The sequence below is a fragment of the Mustela nivalis genome (genome assembly GCF_964662115.1).
Source record: "Mustela nivalis genome assembly, chromosome: 4".
NCBI classification, from domain to species: domain Eukaryota; kingdom Metazoa; phylum Chordata; class Mammalia; order Carnivora; family Mustelidae; genus Mustela; species Mustela nivalis.
Window position 1 is genome coordinate 33,797,263 of NC_139023.1, and position 23,105 is coordinate 33,820,367.

A 23,105-nucleotide genomic window follows, 5' to 3' on the forward strand; every position below is an offset into this window, starting at 1 on the left:
AACCACACTTTGAGTTACGGCTTCAACATACGAATTCAGAAGGGGGCACAATTCAGTCTAGCAACCACCCTCTGCCTCAGTTTCCTCATCTGTAAAATAGGCATCATAATAACAGCTTTCTCATGTGTTGTCGTACAGATGAAGTGGCTTACATATGTAAGGACAGTATCTGGCATCTGCCCTTGCTGCACAGAGATCCTAAAACCCTCAGGATTTCCTACATGGTTAGAGCACTAGAAGCATCTTTCATTCTAAAGTTTAGTCTTTGATCCTGGTTCCTGAAAACCACTGGACTTTCTTGGGTGACAGCAGGTGTCTTTTGTTCTGATGAGGCAACTCTTGTTGGGCTCCTGGGTGGGAATCTGGTCTCAGAAAGACTAAGCCATGATGAAAAGCTTAGAATTTTCAGCCCTACCCCGCCCCTCCAAAGAGGTGAGAGGGCTAGACATGGAATGAATGGTAGATTGTGCCTATGTGATGAAGTCTCCCTAAAAATCCCCCAAATACGGGGTTCATGCAGCTTCAGAGGTGGTGAATGCGTGCAGGGCTGGGGAGTGGCATGGTCGCTCGGTGCCGTCCCCATGCTTCGTGCTCTGCACCTGTCCCATCTCACTGTTTCCAAGCTCCATCCTTTTACGATGAACTGGTTTTCTGGTGAGGAAACTGGTTTCCTGAGTTCCGTGAGCTGCTCTAGCAAGTTAAACCCATAGAGGAGGTTGTGGGAAGCCCCAGTTTACAGCCAGGGAGTCAGAAGCTCTGGGGACAACCCCAGGTTTGCCGTTGGCATCTGAGGTGGGGGGAGGGGCAGTCTCGTGGAACTGAGCCCTTCACCTGTGGGATCTGACGCTGTCTCCAGGTACAGGGTCAGAACTGAATTACATTGTGGGACACCCAGTGGTATTACAGAGAATTGCTTGGTGTGAGGAAAAAAAAAAAAAAAAAAACCCACATATTGGGTGACCAGAAATTTCTCCTGAAGGAGAAACACAGGAGAAATGAGCTTTTCTACTCCACATATCGTGTCCAGACACGCACACTCCTGATGAACACGTGTGAGTGACACTGCTGTCTCCTGTCTCCATCTCAGCCTTCCCCCACCTCCTCCTCACACCACAGGCACAAGTGGCAGGGTTAAGTATGGCTACTGTGGTACCCCAGGTCACCCCTTTCAGAATGTTTTCTGAAGTCCTGAACTGGCCAGATTTCCTTTAGGGAGTCTGTTTTCTGCTTCCAAACACGGGGGTCGGTGGGGAGAATCTGCCTCTTTCACTTGGTCCTGAGAATTCTACCGAATTAAATGGGAAAACTAATAAACGCACCTCTACCATAGGAGCTCAGTAAGTGGAAACTCCCTCCCTCTTCATTAGACTTCTGGAATCCCCTCACCTAAGTATGAGTGAGAATATTGCTTAGAAATATGTTTACAACATACTGACGTTAGGATTTCCTTGCCGCACAGATATATGTATCTTGTGTCTTGTATGAAAAGCAAGACACACTGAGGTCATGATTTCAGTGCTGCACCAGCGTGTGTCAAAATCCAGGGCAGTGGCCTGTCCCGCTCTCCAGCATGGCCTCAGACCATGTCCCCACCCGCCCGGCCACATGAGGGGATAGGAGGGAGCCCAGGCTCCCGTTCTGCGCAGCTGGACTATCTCATCCTTACCAAAGAGATCGCTCAGTGAGGAATGGGGAGTGCTTGTTTCCTCTGAGTGACTTCGCGGCAGCAAGGACTCCCCAGCGACAGTTAAATATTTGAAGGACATGCGGAATCACATCTCTGTCCACTCCCGCATGACCGCCCTTGCACCTTCTTTCCAGTACATCAGTGGTCCAAACCCCGGTTTCTGTATATCTCCAAATGATGGCGTTTCTCAGCGTTGTCTGGTGGCAAGTCAGCAAGTCCTTCCTACAGAACAGCTGAGGAAGAGTCCCCTGCCTTGGGAACGGCACAGAGCGGGAGAAAGAGAGACACACCTGCTGGGGAAGCATCCTTTTGCATTCATTGAAGGATTGTCAAATCACCAAAGCCCGAAATCTTGGGAATCTGCGAGGCTCCACGTCATGCATTGAGGGCGAGTTGGAAACTCTTTCCTTTACTTCGTAACACACCATTCCTCTAATTGTGTTAAATAACCTGGCTTTGGTTCCGTATCATGGTGCGCACTCTGAGGCCTTTCCCAAATACAGAGACAGTGCATGCTATCCCCACACCCTGACCTTGCGTGTTTCCAGAACATTTACTAGGGACAGGGCCTCTTATTTGCCGGTGGCAGAGGTGACCCGACTCGCCAGAAGCGAACCCGCAAACGGGCATGGAGATGGATATCGTAGACAATAGTTCAATTACAGCCCCATCGGAGGATGGATGCCTGGTACCTCGTAAGCACTGCGTGCGTGCCATCTATTATTATGGGTGGCATCTAGTACTAGGACTGTCCTCTTTGTAGATGGCCCTGTCAGATGTTAACAAAGGATGTGCTTTTCCAGCAGGATTGCCTTGTTGTGAAAGGTGGGAAGGGAAAAAATTAAGTAAATGGTCCTAGTGGGCTTAGGGGGTCCCCAAGGGCCAGGCGTCTTGTATTGCGCTCCCTTGCTCATCATGCTGTCCGCAGCTGGAGGAAGCAGCAGGCACAGCCACGGCGCTCACTGGGGTCAGTGTAGAAATGCTCTCTGGACCTCCCTGGCCACCGGGGTCATGCTGAATAATGAATCAGGCTAATTCCTCGCTTCTGCCCGAAGGAGAAGTGGGTCAGCCTCCACTCTGGAGTCCCTGGGCACCTCTCAAGTAGAGCGCCCTTGGATACTGGACTTGGAAAGCATTTCAGCGTTGCAGAGAGAAGCAAGAGCACATAAAGCTTCATTATATTGGAAACAGTGTCCAGGATGACGATGATTTACATTCCTCCACGTAATGACCACAAACACTAACTCCCTCGGGACTTCCCTATTATGGAGGCAGTGTCCAAGAAAGGTGTGTTGAATCTTGAAAAGCCTGTGCTTTTTTTTCCCTCTTCTTTTTTTTTTTTTTAAAGATTTTTTTCATTTATCTGACAGAGAGAGAGAGATCACAAGTAGGCAGAGAGAGAGGGAGAAGCAGGCTCCCCACTGAGCAGAGAGCCCGATGCAGGGCTCGATCCCAAGACCCTGGGATCATGACCTGAGCTGAAGGCAGAGGCTCAATCCACTGAACCACCCAGGCGCCCCTCTTCTTCTTTTTAAGACTTTACTTATTTTAGAGCGAGAGAGCGTGTATGCGTTGGGGAGGGGGAGGGTGTGGCCGGGGGAGAAGCTCAAGGAGACTCTGCACTGGGCACAGAGCCCGACACGGGGCTCAGTCTCACAACCCTGAGATCATGACCCAAGTCGAAATCGGGAGTTGGATGCTCAACCGACCGAGCCCCGCAGGCGCCCCAGGCCTGCGCTTTCTCAGATCGGACTCTGCGACAGTCATCTGAAGTCACAACTCTTTGCTTGCTCGCTGCTTTATTTTTCAGCGACACCCGGATGTTCAGAAGCCAGGCTCCAGGGCAGAAATCAGGCTCGTGCTGTCTCCATGGCATGTGGTGCCTGCGAAATGAAAGGGTGGAGGGCTGTTCTCAACTCTTAGAGAAACATCCCAGAACACAGGACATCAGACGTAGTGTGCCCTGAATGGCCATGTTATCCTGGCCACCAGGACGGGAAAAGAGAATACTCTCACTGTTCATAGGTGAGCTATATGATTATTAAAAAAGTTCTTCTTGGGGCACCCAGGTGGCCCAGTCAGTTAAGTGTCTGCCTTCAATTCAGGTCCTCATCTTGGAGTTCCAGGATCGAGCCCCACATCGGGCTCCCTGCCCAGGGGGGAGCCTGCTTCTCCCTCTCTCCCTGCTTGTGCTTGCTGACTCTCCAATCAATAAATAAAATCGTAAAAATTTTTTTAAAAAATGGTTCTTCATAGTCACGTGTAGTAAAAACACGTGTCCCTTCCTCCAGCTCCCGCCGCTCGGATGGAGGAGGGCCCCGCAGAGCAGCTCTGCGGTACGCAGGCCCGGGTCGCCACGTGCTGGGCTCCCGGGGAGAGTGCCGGTCGCACACCCTCAGGAAGTCTAGGTGCCCTTCCCAGAGGGCTTGGCTTGACTTCCCGGTCTCCACTCTGAGGCCTCTGCTTCTCGTTCTTCCTCCGCCAAGCATCTCCCCCGGGGAGGGGACACCCTTCTCTTTTAATCCCCCCTACACGTCCGTCCACTCTTTGTAGCAGGCTTTTGCTGGAACCCTGAGGATAATCGAGAGGCTCCCAGCGCATCAAACACAGGGCATCGGGCTTCCGTCCTCTCTGCAGGCCAGCCACCCAGAGACTGCTTCCTTCCTAGAGGGACAGCCCTTTCTCCCTACCCCCACTTCCCTTCATGCCCATTTCTTCTGCTCTCCCCTAAATGCCTGCTCGTTTCTTCTGTAGAGCCCTTGAACCATTCTCCGCCCCCTCCACTTCTCAAAAAAGAGCTCTGCTGCCGCCCGGTAAGCTCTTCCTGCCCCCCAGTAAGCTCTTCCTGCCCCCATGCGTGCGTCTTCATGGGTGACTTGATGCTCTGGTTTCTAACTCCCTTGGAATTCTTGTAAAGTATTTCATATTCTCAGAGCCTTTGGAAAGTTAGTGAAAGCTTTGGACTCTTTTCCATAATATGGAAACACAAATAATTGGGGGCATATTTTCAGGAGATTTAGACGCCCATCCCCCCCACCCAGAGCCGTGGACTCCTGGTCAACCCCACTGAGGTCAGCCGAGGAGATGGAGTGTGTCCTCCTAAAGAGGATGGAGCCTCCCCCTCCCCTCCCTGGGCCCTGCTGTCTCTCCCCACCCCCAACCACTGAGGTGCGTCCTTAGTCCTGCTTGTATCATGAGTTGGAAAGCAAAACAGCATTGACTGGCTGGCTGTTGGTGGCATTCTGCAATCCCAACCCATTTGACAAGGACCGAAGACCTTGAGGAAGTAGTGTTCACCTTTTCTCAGACCAGACCTTGTAAAGGTACTTAGCATAGGCCATCCCGTGTCATCACGCAATTACCCCGCAGGAGGACCGTACTATTGTCCTTACCGCAGCAGACGTGGAAACTGAGGCTCACCAAGGAGATTACATAACTTGGCTCAGATCATCCAACTTGGTATTCATCCCTTAAAAACCTGGGGCCTGAAAACCGCTATGCTCATGCCCTTCCCCTCCATGCCCTGCATCTAACTCATCTTGTTCATATGCTGCTTGAGCTGTATGATCTTTGGTGTCATAGCCAAATGAATTCATCCTTCCAGTTTTTAATATTTTTTTAAGATTTATTCATGTTTTTTCTTAAATATGCTCATTCTTTTTTTTTTTTTTTTAAGATTTTATTTATTTGACAGACAGAGATCAGAAGTAGGCAGAGAGGCAGGCAGAGAGAGAGGAGGAAGCAGGCTCCCCGCAGAGCAGAGAGCCCGATGCGGGGCTCGATCCCAGGAGCCTGGGATCATGACCTGAGCCGAAGGCAGAGGCTTTAACCCACTGAGCCACCCAGGCGCCCCTTTATTCATGTTTCTGAGTGAGAGTGGGGAGAAAGGGCAGTGGGAGAGGGAGAGAGAGAGTCACCCGCAGATCCCCTGCTGAGCACAGAGCCTGACGTGGGGCTCGATCCCACAACCCCGAGACCGTGACCTGAGCCAAAATCAAGAGTTGGACTCTTCCCCCACCCGAGCCACCAAAGGGCCCCCTTCTGGTTTTTAAACTACTACGCAGAGCAGAACCTTTGGTCTCGTAGGTTCCTTGATGTGTCTCTAGTGCCTGGCTTATTGGAGATGTCAGTAAGTGTTAATTGAATGAGCCATCCATTCTACAAAGCTCCACTCAATACCACATCCCTCAAATAGCTATCTAGGGGTGCCTGGGTGGCTGCATTGGTTAATCATCTGCCTTCAGCTCAAGTCATGATCTCAAGGTCCTGGGATCGAGTCCCATGTCAGGCCCTGTGAGGAGTCTGCTTTTCCCTCTCTCCTTCTCCCAATTTCTCTGCCCCTCCCCTGACTCATGTGTGCACACGCTCTCTCTCGAATCAATAAAATGTTTTTTTTTTTTTAAACAGCTATCCAAAATGCCCTCTCTCTGAGTTAGAAAAAAAGCTGCCCTTCCATGAGCAACAGCACACATGTGTGTCTCTGTGTCTCCTGATTTCTCGTCGCCGTGTTATGGATTCGCACTTGGTCTCTGCTCCTTTATAGGCTTTCAAGAGTAGACCTGTGTCTGACTCATTTCTGTCTCCAGGAACTAATAGGCACTCAATAAATGTTTATTGACTTGAATACACAGTTGTTATTGTGCTGCAGGGTAATTAGGCTTCAATGTTAAGTTAATCCCATAAATGAGTGTTAATTAGGATTACGTGTGTAATGCTAAATGCAATTGTAGCTTTTCTCTATGAACTTTTGTAGTTTTTTAATATCTATGATTTAGTGTCGCGGTGAATTCAAATATCAGTTCCCTCTTTGTCTTTGCTCCTTGGTTGTCACAGAGCAGTGACCTTGACCCAGACATTGAAGGTGCCGCCGTGTGGACGTGGGCTCGTGGAAACACCATGTTCCCTGGGGCTGGGCACTGAGGCTGGCTCGCCTGGAGGGAGCAAGGCTGGCCCCCCCAGTTCCTTTGTCTTTCCCTCCCCATCCCTTGCCCGAATGTTCTCCTCTTTCTTGTCCTCATTAAAGCTCCAGGGAAGGAAATGCAGACCACCTCTGGGAGAACAAAGAATGAAATGAGAGGGTCTCCTGATCCAGAGCGAGAAGCAAGCAAGCATTTGCTGCGGGCCTCCCGTGTGCCAGCCACTTGCACTTTGGATCTCCTGAAAACTCTGGGAGCCTCTCTTACCACCATTCTGCACCTGAGAACACTTGGAAGCACTGGTGGGGCTGAAGGAATTCAAACCCAGGACTGTTTGGCCTGTAGCAATCAAGGCTTTGTGCTGCGTTCTGTCCTTCCACACGTGTGTTTGCAAGAGGTTCTCCCCAGGGATATGTCTCTTAATATAGGACTTGAGAGAATGAAGTGGAAACACAACGTGTGTTTCCAACCAGGATATGACAACTTGATTCCAGTGCGGAGAATGAGAACAGATGGGAGAGAAGAATGCCTCAGGCCAAGAGCTGTGTCCCTTCTAATTCAGCCACCATGCTCTTTCCCCTAATGCCAGCCATGGTTAATGGGAGCAGCAGCGAGCTCTCCCAGTTAACCCTCACAACATGTGACAGGTGATTGGGAGACGGGGATTTTTAGTATCAGATGAGGAAACTGAGGCACAGAGATTTTAACCTACTTGCTCATGATCTCAATATAAGTGGCAGTCTTGGGATTTCCACCCACATTTTGCTTTTAGGATCAGTCTTAGAGACAGCATGACTTTGGGTGAGGAAGGGGGGTCTTAGAGACCGGAAGTGACCTCCCCAAAGTCTTGACTTGTTCATCTAATGACATTGTTTATTCCCTGAACCGATACTCATTTGTTGTGCTTTCGGTAAAGAGCTATTGAAAAATGAACAGTGGGGTGCCTGCCTGACTGGCTTGGTCAGTAGAGCATGTGACTTGTGATCTCGGGGTTGTGTGTTCGAGCCCCACATTGAATGTAGAGATTAAGAACAAAATCTTGAAAAGAAAAATGAACATCAATCGAAGTGTAAATGTTTGGAGGCTTTTTTAAAATTTTTGAAAAAGAGTATATTAAAAGTAAGGTTGATTAAGTACCTGATTTTTTTTAAGATTTTATTTATTTATTTGACAGAGATCACAAGTAGGCAGAGAGGCAGGCAGAGAGAGGGAAGCACACCCCCCATTGAGCAGAGAACCCAATTCTGATTTTTTTGATTGAATATTCTGGACTCTTCTTTTACTCTGAAACAGATGTTTATTCCCAGGGCTGACTGCGCTGGGGCATCATCAATCTCCCAAGTTTAAGGAAAAGCGGTGGTGGTTGTAAACCTTCCTCGCCACACGGGGGCAGCACCAAACAGCGCAGGTCGCTCTCTGGGGCTTGGTTCTTTGGGAGGGCGAAGTCGCTCCCTGGCGGAGCTGAGCTATTCCCCCATTACACCTGTTTCCTCTTACTAAAGCCACGGGGACCGGTGGCAAGGCTTTATAGATCAGAAACCAAATTACAACAGCGGCAAAACTGCACAAGGAAAATTACTGAAATTCCTTGTAATAATATAGTTAGGGCTCTTGTTTTCTTTTTATCAGCCTGACAAACAATATATTTCATGGACCGTTTGCATTTCTTAGCCAAGGAAAATACCCTAGAATTTTAGTGAGCTTGTTGAAATTGAAGTCCATGTATTCTTGAACTCAAGGGACACAAAGCAGCCAATATTCTCTTTTACCTTCTTTGTTGCTAATAATTTCTTTGGAGTATTTACAGGCTGTAGGATTTTGTAGCAGGCAGTTGAAGAGAGTGGGAAAATGTGTTCCTGGCTTCTAGTTTCAAGGGCATATGATGACCACACAGTGTTTTATCGTTCACCTCTGCCAGGATCACCAGATGTTCAACTGATAACTTCGGTTGATCTCGAACCCTGTTTCTACTTGGGCACATCACAGTGGCGCATCCGAACCTCCATTTTCCACACCAGAGGCTGGATTCACTGGAATTTGACCAGAGCGACCACAGTAATTTATTATCCAAACTGAGACCCTTTCGAGAGTAAAAGGAGCCACTCAGTAACTTTGCTAGATCAACAAACACAAACCAGAATGTCCTGTGGACCACTGGAATGTGTGGTCACAAGGACTACACGTCATATCCTTTCATTTTCTCCCTATGATGACTCGAGTTAAGGTTCACTGTAGCACTCTGTTCATTTGCTTTTCCCATTCAACGAATGTTCGCCCAATGTTCTTTCCGTTTTTATAAATGAAAAAAAGTTCGGGGTTTTATAAATCACTTGGCAAGATCACAGAACCCATAAATCAGAGCTAAGATTTTAATTCAAGCTGTCCCTGCTCTGGGCCATATACACTCAAAATTATACCGATGTTTCTGACCAATCTTGAGCCTTTCTGTGGACACAGCCCTTCCAGTAAACTCTCAGGCATATAGAGTGTGGTTAAAAACCCAGAACCCTGGGTTCTCCACTTACTAGCCTTGTGCTTCTTTCTCTTTCCTCACCTGTGAAATGAGTACAGTTAACTTAGTATTGGCCTCAAAGTGTTGAGGTACAGAGTGAGTGAATTAATACCTTTGGCATTTGAACAATGTCTTCTTCGTTGTGCTTTGCTTATTTTCTGCTGTTAAAGTAGACATGTTCTCCAAACCGGGAGAGTTTCAATTTCTTTCTTGATGCTTGGAGGAGAGCACTAGAGGTGTGTGATATTGTGACTTATAAGAATATGTATTTGGGGGGAAAAAAAAGAGAGAATATGGATTTGGTTGTTGAGATCTGTTTCTCATGTGTTTGCTCTTGGGTTCCTGGCTTACAGCTCCCAAAACCCTTGGAATTTCGCAAGTGCTAAGAGTGAGTAAGGGTCTTTTGTTATGTGAATGATGGGATGTTTGGAGAGCAGCTAAGGCTGGGGGCTGACCAAGTATGGAGGCCACCAGGTGTTAGACCTTTGAACTTCCAGTTCCAGCACCGGACCCCTGAGGATGCGCGGGAAGGCTGGAGATGGAGTTGCATCACCAATGACCAGGGATTTGATCAGTCATGCCCTTGTAACGAAGCTTCCATCCAAACCCCAGAAGATAATGAACACAAGCAGATGGGGGAGAGTAGGGTTGCTCGGAGAGGGTGTGGAAGCTAGTAAGGAAAATGTTTCTGAGTTGGGTGAGCTGCTCTAGCAAATTAATGGAGCCCGGGGAGTAAGTTGTTGGAACCTCCAGTTTATAACCTAGCCTTGTGACTGGCATCAAAGTTGGGGTGGAGGGCAAGGGGGAGTGGGGGTGGGGACAGTCTTGTAGGACCAGCCCCTTAGCCTGTGGGATCTGATGCTGTCAGCGGGTAGTGTCAGAATTGAGTTGAACTGTAGGACTCCAGTCGGAGGACTGCCTGCTGGTGTGTGGACAAACCTCCATGCACTATTTTGGCGAAGGTGGGAAAGCCATATTCTCTCATCGTACTTCTCCCTCTCTGATTTTTTCCCCCTTCAGACTTCCCTTCCTTCCCCTGTGGTCCCCATGCTATTGCTTGTGTTCTGCATATGAGCAAAGCCATATAATTGTCTTTCGCTGCTTGACTTACTTCGCTTAGCAAAAACCACAGTGAGATTCCACCTCACACCAGTTAGAATGGCAAAAATTAACAAAACAGCAAACAACAAATGTTGGCGAGGATGCAGAGAAAGGGGAGCCCTCCTCCACTGTTGGTGGGAACGCAAGCTGGTGCAGCCACTCTGGAAAACAGCGGAGGCTCCTCAAGATGTTAAAAATAGAGCTACCCTGTGACCCAGCGATCTCACTGCTGGGTATTTACCCCACAGTTAGAGATTTGGTTAAAAGAAGGGGCATATGCACCCGAATGTTCCTAGCAGCATATAGCCAAACTGTGGAAGGAGCTGAGATGCCCTTCAACAGATGAATGGATAAAGAAGATGTGGTCCATATATACAATGGAATATTACCCAGCCATCAGAAAGGATGAATACCCACCATTTTTGGTGTCTGTGTAGAAGGCATCACATCCACTGTCAGCTCAGGGCTGCTGTTCTGTTCCGGGTGGCCTGTGTTCCCTCTAGCACAGGAGGATCTGTGTGCTGTTTCCTTAAACAGATTGTCTTTGGTGTTTTAGTGGGGCTTTTTTCCCTCAAAAGTGTGGTTAGTAACTCAGACAGGAGGGGGCCAGTTAGGGCATGGCTGTCAAACAAGGAAGATAGAACGGACTGAATGTGGTCACTTGGGGACAGTGTGTAGCATTTCTTCCTTTTGTTCACGGCGAGCCCTGTTTCCCAGCCTTGGTTCTTGAGTCCAGCCAAGAAAGCATTCCGAGCCAAACTCACGCAAGCAAGCATTTCTAGTATTCAAAGGGGAAGTGCATTCTGGGTGGAAGAGCAGGCGGGCCCAGAGTGGCTATGGCGTGGGGGGCAGGGTCGTCTTGGTTTATAGACTTCCCTGAGTTGCAAAGTCAGAGAGACGACTGTCTTGGACCGAGATGGCCTCCTGTCAGCTAAGGAACTCCTCCCATCTGTGGGAAAGGGGAGGTTTTAGTCGTGTCTGGTCCTTGTTGGAACTGCCCCGGCAGCCCTGCCCTGCACGGGGTGCTGGGGGGTGGGTCAGCACGTCAGTGTAAATGTAGTATAATGAAGCTAGAGGTTACCGGAGGACATCAGCTACAGGAAAGAATGATGCCCATTCCTGGGGTTTTGTCCCACTGTCTGCATTTGAAGGTGGTTGGCCATTTCTGCCTTTTTTTTTTTTTAAGATTTTATTTATTTATTTGACAGACAGAGATCACAAGTAGACAGAGAGGCAGGCAGAGAGAGAGAGAGAGGAGGAAGCAGGCTCCCCACTGAGCAGAGAGCCTGATGCAGGGCTCGGTCCCTGGACCCTGAGATCATGACCTGAGTCGAAGGCAGAGGCATATCCCACTGGGCCACCCAGGCGCCCCCCATTTCTGCCTTTTTCAACAGTCGGGCAGTCCTGTTCAGTGCTCCTTTCTGGCCAGCTGCCTCCTCTGTCCATCTGCTGATGACATTCACGCTGGAAACCTCATAAAGTACCCTGAGAGCCAGCTTGCTGTCTCCTGCAGACATGTGGCCCCTCACCAGCCCCCCTATGCTGGGGAGGTATGCAGCCTCTTCAGCTGGGGTGCACTTGGGGAGGGACCCCCATTCCGGCCACCTGGCATCCCTGGCAACGGACAGCAAACAGGTCTGTCACCGAACGAGCCCTTGCATGTCCCATGGGTTTCCTTTCTCTTATACATCTTTGAATTTTCTCATTGCAACGTGCACATAATACTTTTTTTATGTTTTGAAACAACTGAGTGAACTTTAGAAAGGAAGATAAGATAAGGAGCATAATCTCAAAATATCTTGAAAGGATAAAAGAATAAAAGGAACTTGCGCTGTAGGGTTTCTCGCAAGCTGGTGCATTGTGTGGCCTTTCAGGATTTGGTGCTTAATTACAGATGCTATGGGACCTGAGACCAATTATCATGAAGGCACATTTTCCCCCCATCTTCCCTCATTTCTGGGTACTAAAGAATACATTTTGCTTCATCAGTACTAGAAACAAGTGCCAAACATGTATTTAATTCTTCCTCTCTCCCACTGTCTTTTTTCTGGGCTGTTTAACAAGTAGTAGATCTCGTGGGTGTTGCATTTCTTACTGTTTAAAAATACAAAACAAAACAAAAAACCCTGACTTTTCCTATATAAAGGAGCTTAAAAATCCTCATTCTCATTAGCCCTATAATTCTACTTCTAGTAATCCCCTCCAAGAAAATAATCTGAACACACACATGTATACAGAAAAGTAGGCAAGAAGATATTTATCACTACATTTTTTTAAGATGTTATTTGTTTATTCATCAGAGAGATAGCACAGGCAGGGGGAGCAGCTGAGGGAGAGGGAGAAGCAGGCTCTGTGCTGAGCAGGGTGCCCAATGTGGGGCTCGATCGCAGGACCTGAGCCAAAGGTAGATGCATAACTGAGCCACCCCAGGTGCACCGTCACTACATTATTTTTTTAACAGCAAAACGTAGTTCCAATTTAATTTTCTAGCAATAGAGGACTCGTTTACTGAATTCAATGCCCGGACGTTATGTAGTGATGGGAGCCACACTGGGCAAACCCTGCTGGGGGTTTTGGTAAGTTGGCGGCGACCAGCTGTGGTCAGTGCCTCCCTTCACGCCCCCATGCTCTGTCTTGCAGTGTTTCGCGGTACGCTCCCTGGGATGGGTGGAAATGGCAGAGGAGGACCTCGCCCCTGGCAAAAGTAGCGTCGCCGTCAACAACTGCATCAGGCAGCTTTCTTACTGCAAAAACGACATCCGGGACACAGTCGGCATCTGGGGAGAGGTGAGTGACACACGTGGGAGGAACTGACGGCAGCCTTGCTCACACTCCACCGTGCTTTGTGCTTTGCGGGTGTGATACCGGAGCTCTGCATGGTGTGATACTGAGGGATACTTACCAGGCGCGTTTTGCCAGGAAGACAGGTAGGGTGGGTGTGGTGTACCAACCCTTCCATTTTTCTGTTTGCTCTGCCAGATCCCGGGAAGGACTGCACCCTGGGGGAGAACTTTTACCCATGTCTATATGCCAGGGGCTGACCGGGTCTCCCCAAGTCTGAGGGATGTATGGATGGGTACTCGGGCCCAAAACTTGCACACAAAACTGGATACACCATTATATAAGAAGGAAGGGAGCTGTTTGCTGGAAGTATGTTCTCAAAGGGGAATGTGGCCGTTGTCTGTACACACAGAAATGTGACCATCACTCACACTCTAAAAGTTGACCGGTTTTCCTTCTATAACACGTTCAGCTTTATGTATAATTGGACAATCAATACGATACCTGAGTTTTTAGAGTTGATAACTTTATGTTCTTTCTCACTTTGAACAAAGTAATTCTGCTTTGAAATGTTAGTTTGACATCATTGCAGGAAGGAAATTAATAAGTAAAAATGCCAAGTTCGTATAAAAATCACAGCAAAGAGGAAAAGCCTGCCGTGCCCTGGGACCTATAGAACAGGTATATTGAGAGCATCTTTATATATAGCACATGCTCTGTACACCCCCTTCTCTCAAACCTTGCCCAGTCATAGGGGCTCCTTGACAGCTCTTTGGAGCCCCGAGCAGCACTGTTCTAAGGGGAGAGAGATTCCCAAGGCTTCCCATGGAAGAGTCTAGGTACCTTAGAATGGGCCAGAGCTGCATTACCATTCAGACTTTTAGATCTCAAGCACAGGGAGAAAGAAGGAAGAGTTTGTTTGGTATTTACCTTTACCATGATTTCATTGCATTACTTCCCACCTCCCACCCAAATACCCAGATAAGTCTTTCCCACCAGATTATCTAGCTGCCTTCTCTCTCCTTCAGTCAAAATGCTCTTCCACCAAAAGAACAAATCTCAGCTAGGATTTAGAAGAAAAGCTGACCTAATTCATACTAACATGTGAATGTCTGATAAATACCACCAAGTACTTGCCACCAGGTGCTTAGAAGAGCTTAGTAAGATTCTAAAGGAATCTCCAGTTGGCAGGATACCTATAGGAGAGAGAACTTTCTGTGGGGATATAGGGCAAAGGGGCAGCCATGCCCGAAAATCCACTTTGTCTTCCCATCTGGTTAGCCCCGCTAAGCCATTCCTTTTTTTCCTCAGTTCTTCCTTCTTCTGAACAATGAATTCTTCAGGTTCATCATGTATAAAGTAGAGCATATCACTGAGGGTGACGAGCTCTGCCTTTTTGCCATGCCTCACCACATATAGCACAACTCCTCAAACATCTGTTGAGTGGCTGACAGAAATGAAGTCACAACTATCGGATGAGGGTCTCCTCTGCAGACGAAAGCTGCATGAACGTTGCTATTTGGGTTACAAAAACCAGTTAGCAAGACTTTGCAGTGGTCAGCCAGAAACTGCTCTGTGTTGATGAGAAAAGCGACAGGATATACCTGGAAAGACACTTGTGCGCTGTATGACACCCCATATTTTCATTCAGGGACGCTCCATACTCAACCAGCCCACGTTAGACTACCCACTGGGTGTCGTCGTTGGTTCTCCCCAACAATGCAGGCAGGGTCAGTCAGGTTAACCCAGAAAGACAGTCTCTGTGACGTTTGGGGGGACAGATCGGAGTTTCTAAGCAGAGTTAGCCCCAAGGAAACACATCACCCCACTCAGTCATGGGAATAGGCCTCCCTGTGGGGGGCATCCCATAAGGCATGAAAACAGAGGCTTTCGGGGTCTGTTAGTGTCTGCAAGGTGTTTTCCATAGAGCAGCTGCATGGAGATGGGGTGGCGGTGACCAGGAGGGACTCGTCCTGAAGGCTGGCCACTCGCTAGCGGGGCTGGAGGAAGATCCCTTAGGCTGCAGTCAGTGCCTCTTTCCTGGGGGAAGCGTAGAGGGGGAGAAGGCACCAGACATCCATCACTTCTCCCAAGCAGCCATCAGTTACCCCAAAGCGTGTCACCTGCTTGGCACTGGTGGGACCTTCCCCCTCCCCCATTCCCAGCTCTCCAGGGCTCCGTGATCAGGCATCTCCTGAAGACTGTCACATGGTTGGCCTCAACTAAGGCTGAAGGAAAGGACACAGTGTCCTTTAATGAACAGCAGATGTTTAATAATTTCTCAAACTATACCTGAGGAATTACAAGGAGAATAAAGTTGAATAGTCTAGCGTCCTTGCCCCCAAAGAGCCAGCCTATGTTGGGGACAGGAACATGCAAGCAATGAGAAGCCTCGGCCAACCCCGCATGGGTATTACAGTAGTGCCTGTGCCACGAAAGGCCTCCCAGCTTCTGGATCAGACCTGGAGCAAGTAGCCTGACCTTGAAGATTCAGCTTCCCTCTCTGCTAATCGGAGATCATAATGCACCAGGCTCTCAGGGCAAGTTGGAAAGATCATGAACCAGTGTGCCCCAAGCCCATGGCGTAATATCTGGGATATGATCAAGTTCTAGAAACGTTAGCTATTGTAGTCCCAAGTGCGTCACAAATGCACCTGTGATTGGCCAGCCAAATCCCACAGAAGCGAAGTGCTGTAAACGCCGAGGAGGAACAGGATGGCCGTGGCTATGGGCAGGCCGTCAAGGACATGGCTGGTAGGGTCTGACCGGAGAGCAAGGGACGAAGAGACGGGTTAGGACAGTGACAGGCCTGGCATTAGCGGAAGACCAGGTTCTCCAGGGAACCTCCCATTAGCCTTTTTTCTCAGAGTCAAGATTCAGAATTGTAAATAATTAAAAACAAGAGCCGGCTAGAAGGCGGGCTAGGAACACGTTTCAGAGGACGTGAGGAGGGAGAGAGCAGTTGGGTATGTGCGAGGCATACAAAAGATCTATGCTGTTTTAGTCAGGAGGGGATGTCGCTCTCTTAGGAAAACAAATCACAGACCCAGACAGCGGCTTCCTTGGATCATTGCAGTGACGTCCCTAGATAGCTGTGTCACCAAGCATAGCTTCCTGAGGAAGAGACCATGTTTTCTCCTTGAATCCCAGGGGAAAGACATGTACCTGATCCTGGAGAACGACACGCTCAGCCTGGTGGACCCCATGGACCGCTCCGTGCTCCACTCTCAGCCCATCGCCAGCATCCGCGTGTGGGGCGTGGGCCGGGACAACGGCCGGTGAGTACCCAGGGGACCTGATGTCACCCATCACCCATCACCTCAGCACCGAGGCTTGGTCTCGCTGCTGTTGCCCATCACTGAACATCAAAGGGGACAGTAGACTGTCCTTGGGAATGAAAAAAATGACAGCACATCTCTCTTCTTGCCTCCTAAGCCCTCCTTTTCTGGTTTTCTGAACCTCAGACCCGTCGTCCACTCTGGATCCTGTCTTCGAGTTCTGCGTTATTTCTCCTCCTGTTCCTGCTCCTCTTCTAAGTTAGTTGCCAACTCACACAGGCTCTCTGGAGCCCTACCCTCTTTTTGCCTCTTCCCTGCAGTCTGGGTTCATCTTGGCCATTTCAGAGGCCCTCCTGGTGGTGCTTCCTTCCCAGAGGGCTTGCTCGAAGGGAGAGGTTGTGCCGCAAGCTTTAGATCCTTAAGTCACGGTGAGCAGGAACTTTCTAGGGGGTGGGGTTGGCTGAACTTGGTTACCATCTGAAATGCCCAGTCATGTCAAAATTCCGTTCAGTGTGTGTTTTTCTAAAATTCTACCGACTATCTGTTGTTTACAGCTAGTGCTTCTTAGATGTGTGGTGAATTGTCTGTTCTCCGGGATGACTGGAAATAAGGAAGTTCAGATATGCATATATTCTAAATAACGAAGTGGCGGTTATTGCAGATGTCACACTCATCTGTGTGTGATATTGTCATTGAATAATTGGGCTACACCGAATGCTTTTAGCTCTTAAATTACAGTTCATTTTTGGCAATGCTCAAAGGACCTGAGGATCTCCTGGCACTTAGGGATTCAGGTATAGGATGGTTAGTTATTGGTTTGTTGAAAATGGACAGAAGCAGGTGAAAATCCCAGATGACAGAAAGATGGCTCTCTTGGACTTGGGGTTCCATTCCTGCACATTCTGGTTGATTGGGCCTTCCGTCCTCTTTTAGGGGCTCTGCCTTGGCTTATCCCACCCAGCCTTTGGCTACAGGGGGCTGGGCATTTGTGGGTTTGGTAGTCTTTGGACGCAGTTCCAAGTCCTAAGCCAGAAAGAAAAATGGTTACACACTCCTCAGTCTCAGAACAAGCATTTTTGCTATAACCAGACTCACAGAACAGTCTGCGAAAGAGAAGTCACTGATTGCATAAACCTTCCTAGAAGCACGATTGTGTCTTTGAGCTTTTGTTCACAGAGTGAACTGTGACAGCTGGGCCAGGTGCACGGGGGCGGGGGGGCGGGTATGAGTGGATAATTTATGTGTACACACCTGTCATTTACATGACTGGCAAAACTGTAATACTGCAGGTAATGAGTTGACATGAATTGATGAATTTTGCAAGGAAAATACCCAATGATGATGTTTGCTCATTAAAAACATTTAGTGTTAATGGAAGGGTGTAGGATGCTCGATCCTTCCCTGGTGGGTATCCCCCAGGGTTATTTTTAAGACAGGAGCCATGGCAAGGATCAGAATGCACATGTACAAACCAAGTGCAGTTGTGTTTTCTTAAGGTTAGGCTGGGAGCAGATTTCACTGCTGACGTTTTCAGCCTACCCAGTTTTTTAACGTGAGGCCAAATGCCGCAAGTTTGGAGAAGAGTCAAACTCCAGCTGACGAATTATTCAAGGTCTGAGCCTCAGTTTCTCTCATCTGTGACATGGGGATCATAAGAGGGACCACAAAGCATGTGTGTATATGCGCCTTTGTGTACATATTATAACTGACACAGTGATGGAGACGTGTCAAATGCCAAAGGAACGTTCGCTCCTGATTCGTGAAGGGAACATACACCAGCAGGTACCGCTGATTACGCAGCTTCCTTTCAAAGACACGGTGAATATGGGAGGGGTCAGATCTTGGGGAGGTTTCAGGGACTATTCACCATCTGATACAGGAGATGAGGGGCTGGGTTTGGGGGCCCTTGAGTTGCTTTTGGAAGCAGTAAATTTAAAAAAAAAAAAAAAGTGTGTTTGCCAGTGAAAGGTTCTATTTTTCCCCATTGGTCCCCTGAGTTTTCCTTCCCTTAAAGAAGGGGCCTTTGTGTGCCTGCTTTTTTTTTTTTTTTTAACTCTCTTTTGCTTTTGATTTTCTTTTTTAACAGCAATTTACAAGAGCAAATTCAATTTGTAATGCTGCAAAGGAAAGGGCTTTTCACTTGGCATGAATAAAACATAAAAGTGTTTCATTTTGCTTGCAAAAATGAGCCCATTTTGCATTCCTTTGTAACTTTCCTTACTGAGAAAATGGAATCTCTTAGGGGGGTTCTCCCCCCCACCCTTGAATTCTAAAAAGATATGTTTAATGAAATGTGAGAAGACAGTGTGACATGCCCAGCCCAAGACTTGTTATGGGTGCCCAGCAAAGTTGATTTATAAGTCAGGAGGCCCAGTTCTTGGAACTCAGGCTGTGTGTTCTCCTCTGGCGAATATGGAGAGAACAACATTCACGATAATGCTAGTAACAGTCCCTTTCATTACCACGTACCCCACCTTTTGCTGGGTGCTTTGCAAGCAGACGCACCTGAGATTCCATTTTCTTTCTTCTCCTCTAACCCTGTAATAATCCGCTTGTCAGTTAATGGTGTCAGGTGCACGAAGAAAATCAAACCAGGGCAGTGTATTAGTTTGCCAGGGCTCTTAGGGGATGTCTTGCTGTGGTTCGCACAAAGGAGGAAATTATGTATACTGGAGGCTTGAAGTAATTTCAGAATTTATAGTTATTTTGGGGTTAGCACTATCTGAAGACATTCGAGTGGTTTTGATGTGCTGTGAATAAATTGCTTATGGGGAGAATTTACTTTGGGAGAGTTTACTTTGGGTGAGGAGGGGGTCTGGCTGCAATGCTTTGCACGGATCCCCAAGATGGGTTTCAAGAAGCCTCTTATGGATGGTGTAAGGGGTTACAGTCACATAAGATGCTGGTCCTCTGTGGGGTGTTGGCTGTTGCCGGACTGGGCTGAAGTTCTGCCTGGTTCTTGAGGGTTATACTTGCCTTTATTATGGTTTCTTAGAACACTTTGGCCTTGTTGCCCAGAAGAGAGAACGCTACCTTGTCTCTCTCGGCTCTTCTGTATCTGGGTTCCTTTGGATCACTGAGAGAACTGTCAAGGTTCCCGGACACGGTGACTGGTGAAAGGAGTTCCATAAGCCTCATGTTTCCAACCTAAGGCAGCCCTGGGGAGCACCGAAATTGGCCTCTGCTGAGGGCATCCTCACAGGTCCGGACGGCTCTGGGCCTTCGAGCTGCCATTTTGCCCCCAGTGACTGGGGCAGACAACCGAAGCGCCACCCTCTGGTCTCTGTGAGCCTGCCAGGAGGTCATCCCACGGACGGCTGGAAGGATTTCCTGAGCCCGTTTTGGGAGTCCATGCTGACTGCTGGCCACAGCTCTCTTCTAACTCATTCAGACCCAGGGAAACCGCTTTCTCCCTACTCTTTTCTAGAGGTATCCAGAGCGAGCAAATGTAATTTGTGAACATCGGGGACTTTTAACAGGGACTCCCCTCTCCTCTTGTGGTGGGTATGGGCCCGTCTGCTGGGAAGGATCTGGGCACACAGGGATGTGTGTGTTGCCAACATGCAGTAGTATCTGCCCATTCCATCTGTTCTCCGTGAGGCAGCAAAGCGGGTGGGTGGTATACTCAGAGGGTTTCAGACCCCATACGTGGCATTTTCCCAAGTGGCTTCCATAGCAGTGTTCCATGGGGCACTGATGAAGTAAGATGTTCATATGCTTTCCTCAAGAGGAAAAAAAAAAATTCTGGGGTCAGTTGGAAAACTGGGTTAAACAGAGTGCAACAGGCTCTTTCCTCTGGATCCTCAGAGAGGTTTTTATGTGCCGATGTTCCCTGGGGCCCTGTGCTGCAAGCAGATGCAGTCACAGAAGCACATTCTGGAAACCACTGTTCTGGTCAGTAAACGCCTTCATTTAAGTGAGTGGTAATGCTAGATTACTGTCTTTGTTTTTAAGAAAAATTGGAATTACTTTTAGTAAGTAACTATTAACAAATGGAGACCTATGGGGCCTGCTAGAATGAGGATAAAATCCCTTCATAATTAATAGCAGCTACCACCATCGGGCATAAGTGCTTTTTAAAAAGTACTTTCTGGGGCGCCTGGGTGGCTCAGTCATTAAGTATCTGCCTTTGGCTCAGATCATGATCCCAGGGTCCTGGGATCGAGCCCCACATCAGGCTCCCTGCTCAGCGGGAAGCCTGCTTCTTTTTCTCCCCCTCCCCCTATTCATATTCCCTCTCTCGCTCTCTCAAATAAATAAATCTTAAATAAACAAACTAACAAACAAATAAATAGTACTTTCTCGAGTGCCCGGATGGCTCAGTTGGTTAAGTGACTGCCTTCGGCTCACGTCATAATCTCAGGGTCCTGGGATTGAGCCCTGCGTTGGGGGCTCCTGCTTGTGCCCTCTCTCTTGATCTCTGTCAAATAAGTAAATTAAATCTCTTAAAAAATGATAAAAAATAAAAAGTACTTTCTCAGGCTAAATGTTATTATTGGATTATAGTTATCACAAAACCACTCTGTAGAGAATGTTCTGTACATCTCTTGTCTACGTTTGATGAAAATTTCTAATAAAAACGGTATGATAGGTTATTCATAAATTTACAAATCAGTTTATCTTTGACATCATTGTTTTATCTGGTCAAGATCTTGGGGGACCTTTATCTGAAGAATATAGTGAGTCTCGAGTATGCTGAACTTTTCCCCCTGGTCTCGTCTCTTAGGATAGTCCCACCTGGACTTGGTCACCAAGACCCTGGTTTAAGTTGTTTTAGAGGACTACTGTTACGCATAGTTCTTGCTCTTGTTATCCTGCTGTTGTTACCTTTTGATTTCTTTCCAAAACACTGCTGAGGGGCACCTGGGTGGCTCAGTTGGTTAAGCACCGGCCATCGGCTCAGATCATGATCCCAGGGTCCTGGAATAGAGTCCCGTGTCAGGCTCCCTGCTCAGTGGGGAGTCTCTGCTCCCCCCACCTTGTGTGCTCTCTCTCTCAAATAAATAAAATCTTGAAAAAGCAGTTTAATACCAATATCTTGCAACTTCTTTATTTAGAGGAAACTAAGGACAGAGGGTAGAACTTACCTTAGAACAGCCTTCTGGTCCTGACAGGGCAAAGACCAGACTCCTGAGACTCTCATCTGTCTAAATAGGAGACTCCTCTGTTAATCCTGACCAGAGACGACAGATGGTCTCAAATAACCGGGGGCTCAGCAGGGAGACCCTTGAACTCTAGTGAGTCTCAAGTATGCTGAATTTTGTCCCCTAGTCTCATCTCTTAGGATAACCCCAACTGGACTTGGTCACCAAAACCCTGGTTTAAGTTGTTTTAGAGAACTACTGTTACACATAGTTCTTGCTCTTGTTCTCCTGCTGTTGTTACCTTTTGATTTCTTTCCAAAACACTGCTTAGGGGCACCTTGAACTCTATGGCCTGGTCCCTGTCCTTAGAGTTCTGGCTTCTTAATTGAGGAGATATGACCACAATTGTGACCCAAAAACAAACTATGGGCCTGAGACCCCTTTTGGTATGGCTTGGAGCTAAGGATGTGTTTTATAGAAAAAGAATAGAGACCCAGCCGTAAGGGATCCAGGAGGCCAGCCTCCTCTCTAGAGAAAGAGCAGGGGAGTGGTAATACACGCAGAGCAGAATCGGGATCTTCGTGGCTGCTGTAGGAGGTCGTCGTAAGAAGTCCTTGCTGACTGGCTCTTCCTCCCTTCCTGTCCCCCTGTTCTGCCAGCATTCCTCGGGGTACCCGTGAGCATTGCCCAGGCCCGATATTGTTCCTAGAGCTAAACCTCTGTGTATCAGATAGGCTATGGCCGATTGCTGCACCAGGGGTTCTCAAGTCCATGGTCTGAAACACTAGAGCCGCAGTCTCCTGTAGCAGTCTGCAACGAGTGGTCCCGTCTCCCGATGCAGCCCTGTACCATGCGGCCTCAGGCTCCTTCTAGGTTGTTACTGCACCATCCCTCCAGGGCGTCCTTCTCGGACCAGGCCAGAGGACTTGTTTCTAAGTTGAAAGGCGACCTGGGACTTGCACACCTCACCTGGGTTCACATTCCATTCACATCCCATTGGCCACATGCAGCTGCAAGGGACTCTGGGAAATGGAGCTGGGCCAGCGCTGGCCAAGTGAAAACCCGACGACTCCTGAAACAGAAGAGGTGACAACAGCAGCATTGGGATGGGGTCTGATGAGGAATCACCTCAGCCTTCCGAGCCCACCACCTGCTGCTTCCCGGGCCAGCTGTGCTGCTGCTGTCCTTCCACTCCCATGCCACCCAGGGAGGCCCCGACTCTGCAGCACACATCTGTGCTTGTCTAGCTCGCTGCCTGTTCAGCTCTGACTAGGAGGAGGCTGCCAGGCTGGAGGAGGAAGAAGAGCCGTGCTCCTTACCTTGTGCCCCATTTCTGCGAGCAGCGCCCTAGGAAAGCTGCTCCCTCCTATCGCATCAGCACTGGCTCCACTTGGCAGTGTTTCCAGCGTGCACGGACGTGCAGATCACGCTTCAACGTGCCCCCTTTTCAGAGCCACCGGCAAACTGGCTGGAGACCCTCGTTAAAGGCCCAGGCCCCTCCTTCAAGCCTGGAGACACCTGCCTAGCCCGGCGGTGCCACTGGCCTGGGCCCAGACATCCTGCTCCGCTGGGCCCCTCCAGGTTCCAGGCTGACGTAGCTTCAGCCTCGGGGCTTCGTTCTGCCAACCCTACGCCCCACCCCCCGCCCCGGCCCTTGCAGTGTTGGCTGCATCATCACCGCTTTCCTGTTTCTGTCTCTCCTTACTGCCTTGTTAGTTACCTGCTTCCAGTTCTCGGTACGATGTT

At 48.6% G+C, this 23,105-nt stretch overlaps 1 protein-coding gene across 19 annotated transcripts in view; it reads left to right on the top strand.

Annotated features, from left to right (window-relative positions):
- Nucleotides 1–23,105, top strand: part of APBB2 (amyloid beta precursor protein binding family B member 2) — a 365,411-nt gene that overhangs the window by 281,434 nt on the left and 60,872 nt on the right. For all 19 annotated transcript variants that reach the window (XM_082728836.1, XM_082728826.1, XM_082728835.1 and 16 more), the window contains 2 exons: nt 12,857–13,003; nt 16,148–16,275. In XM_082728836.1, the coding sequence (XP_082584962.1) occupies nt 12,857–13,003; nt 16,148–16,275 (275 nt within the window). The remainder of the gene's footprint in view (nt 1–12,856; nt 13,004–16,147; nt 16,276–23,105) is intronic.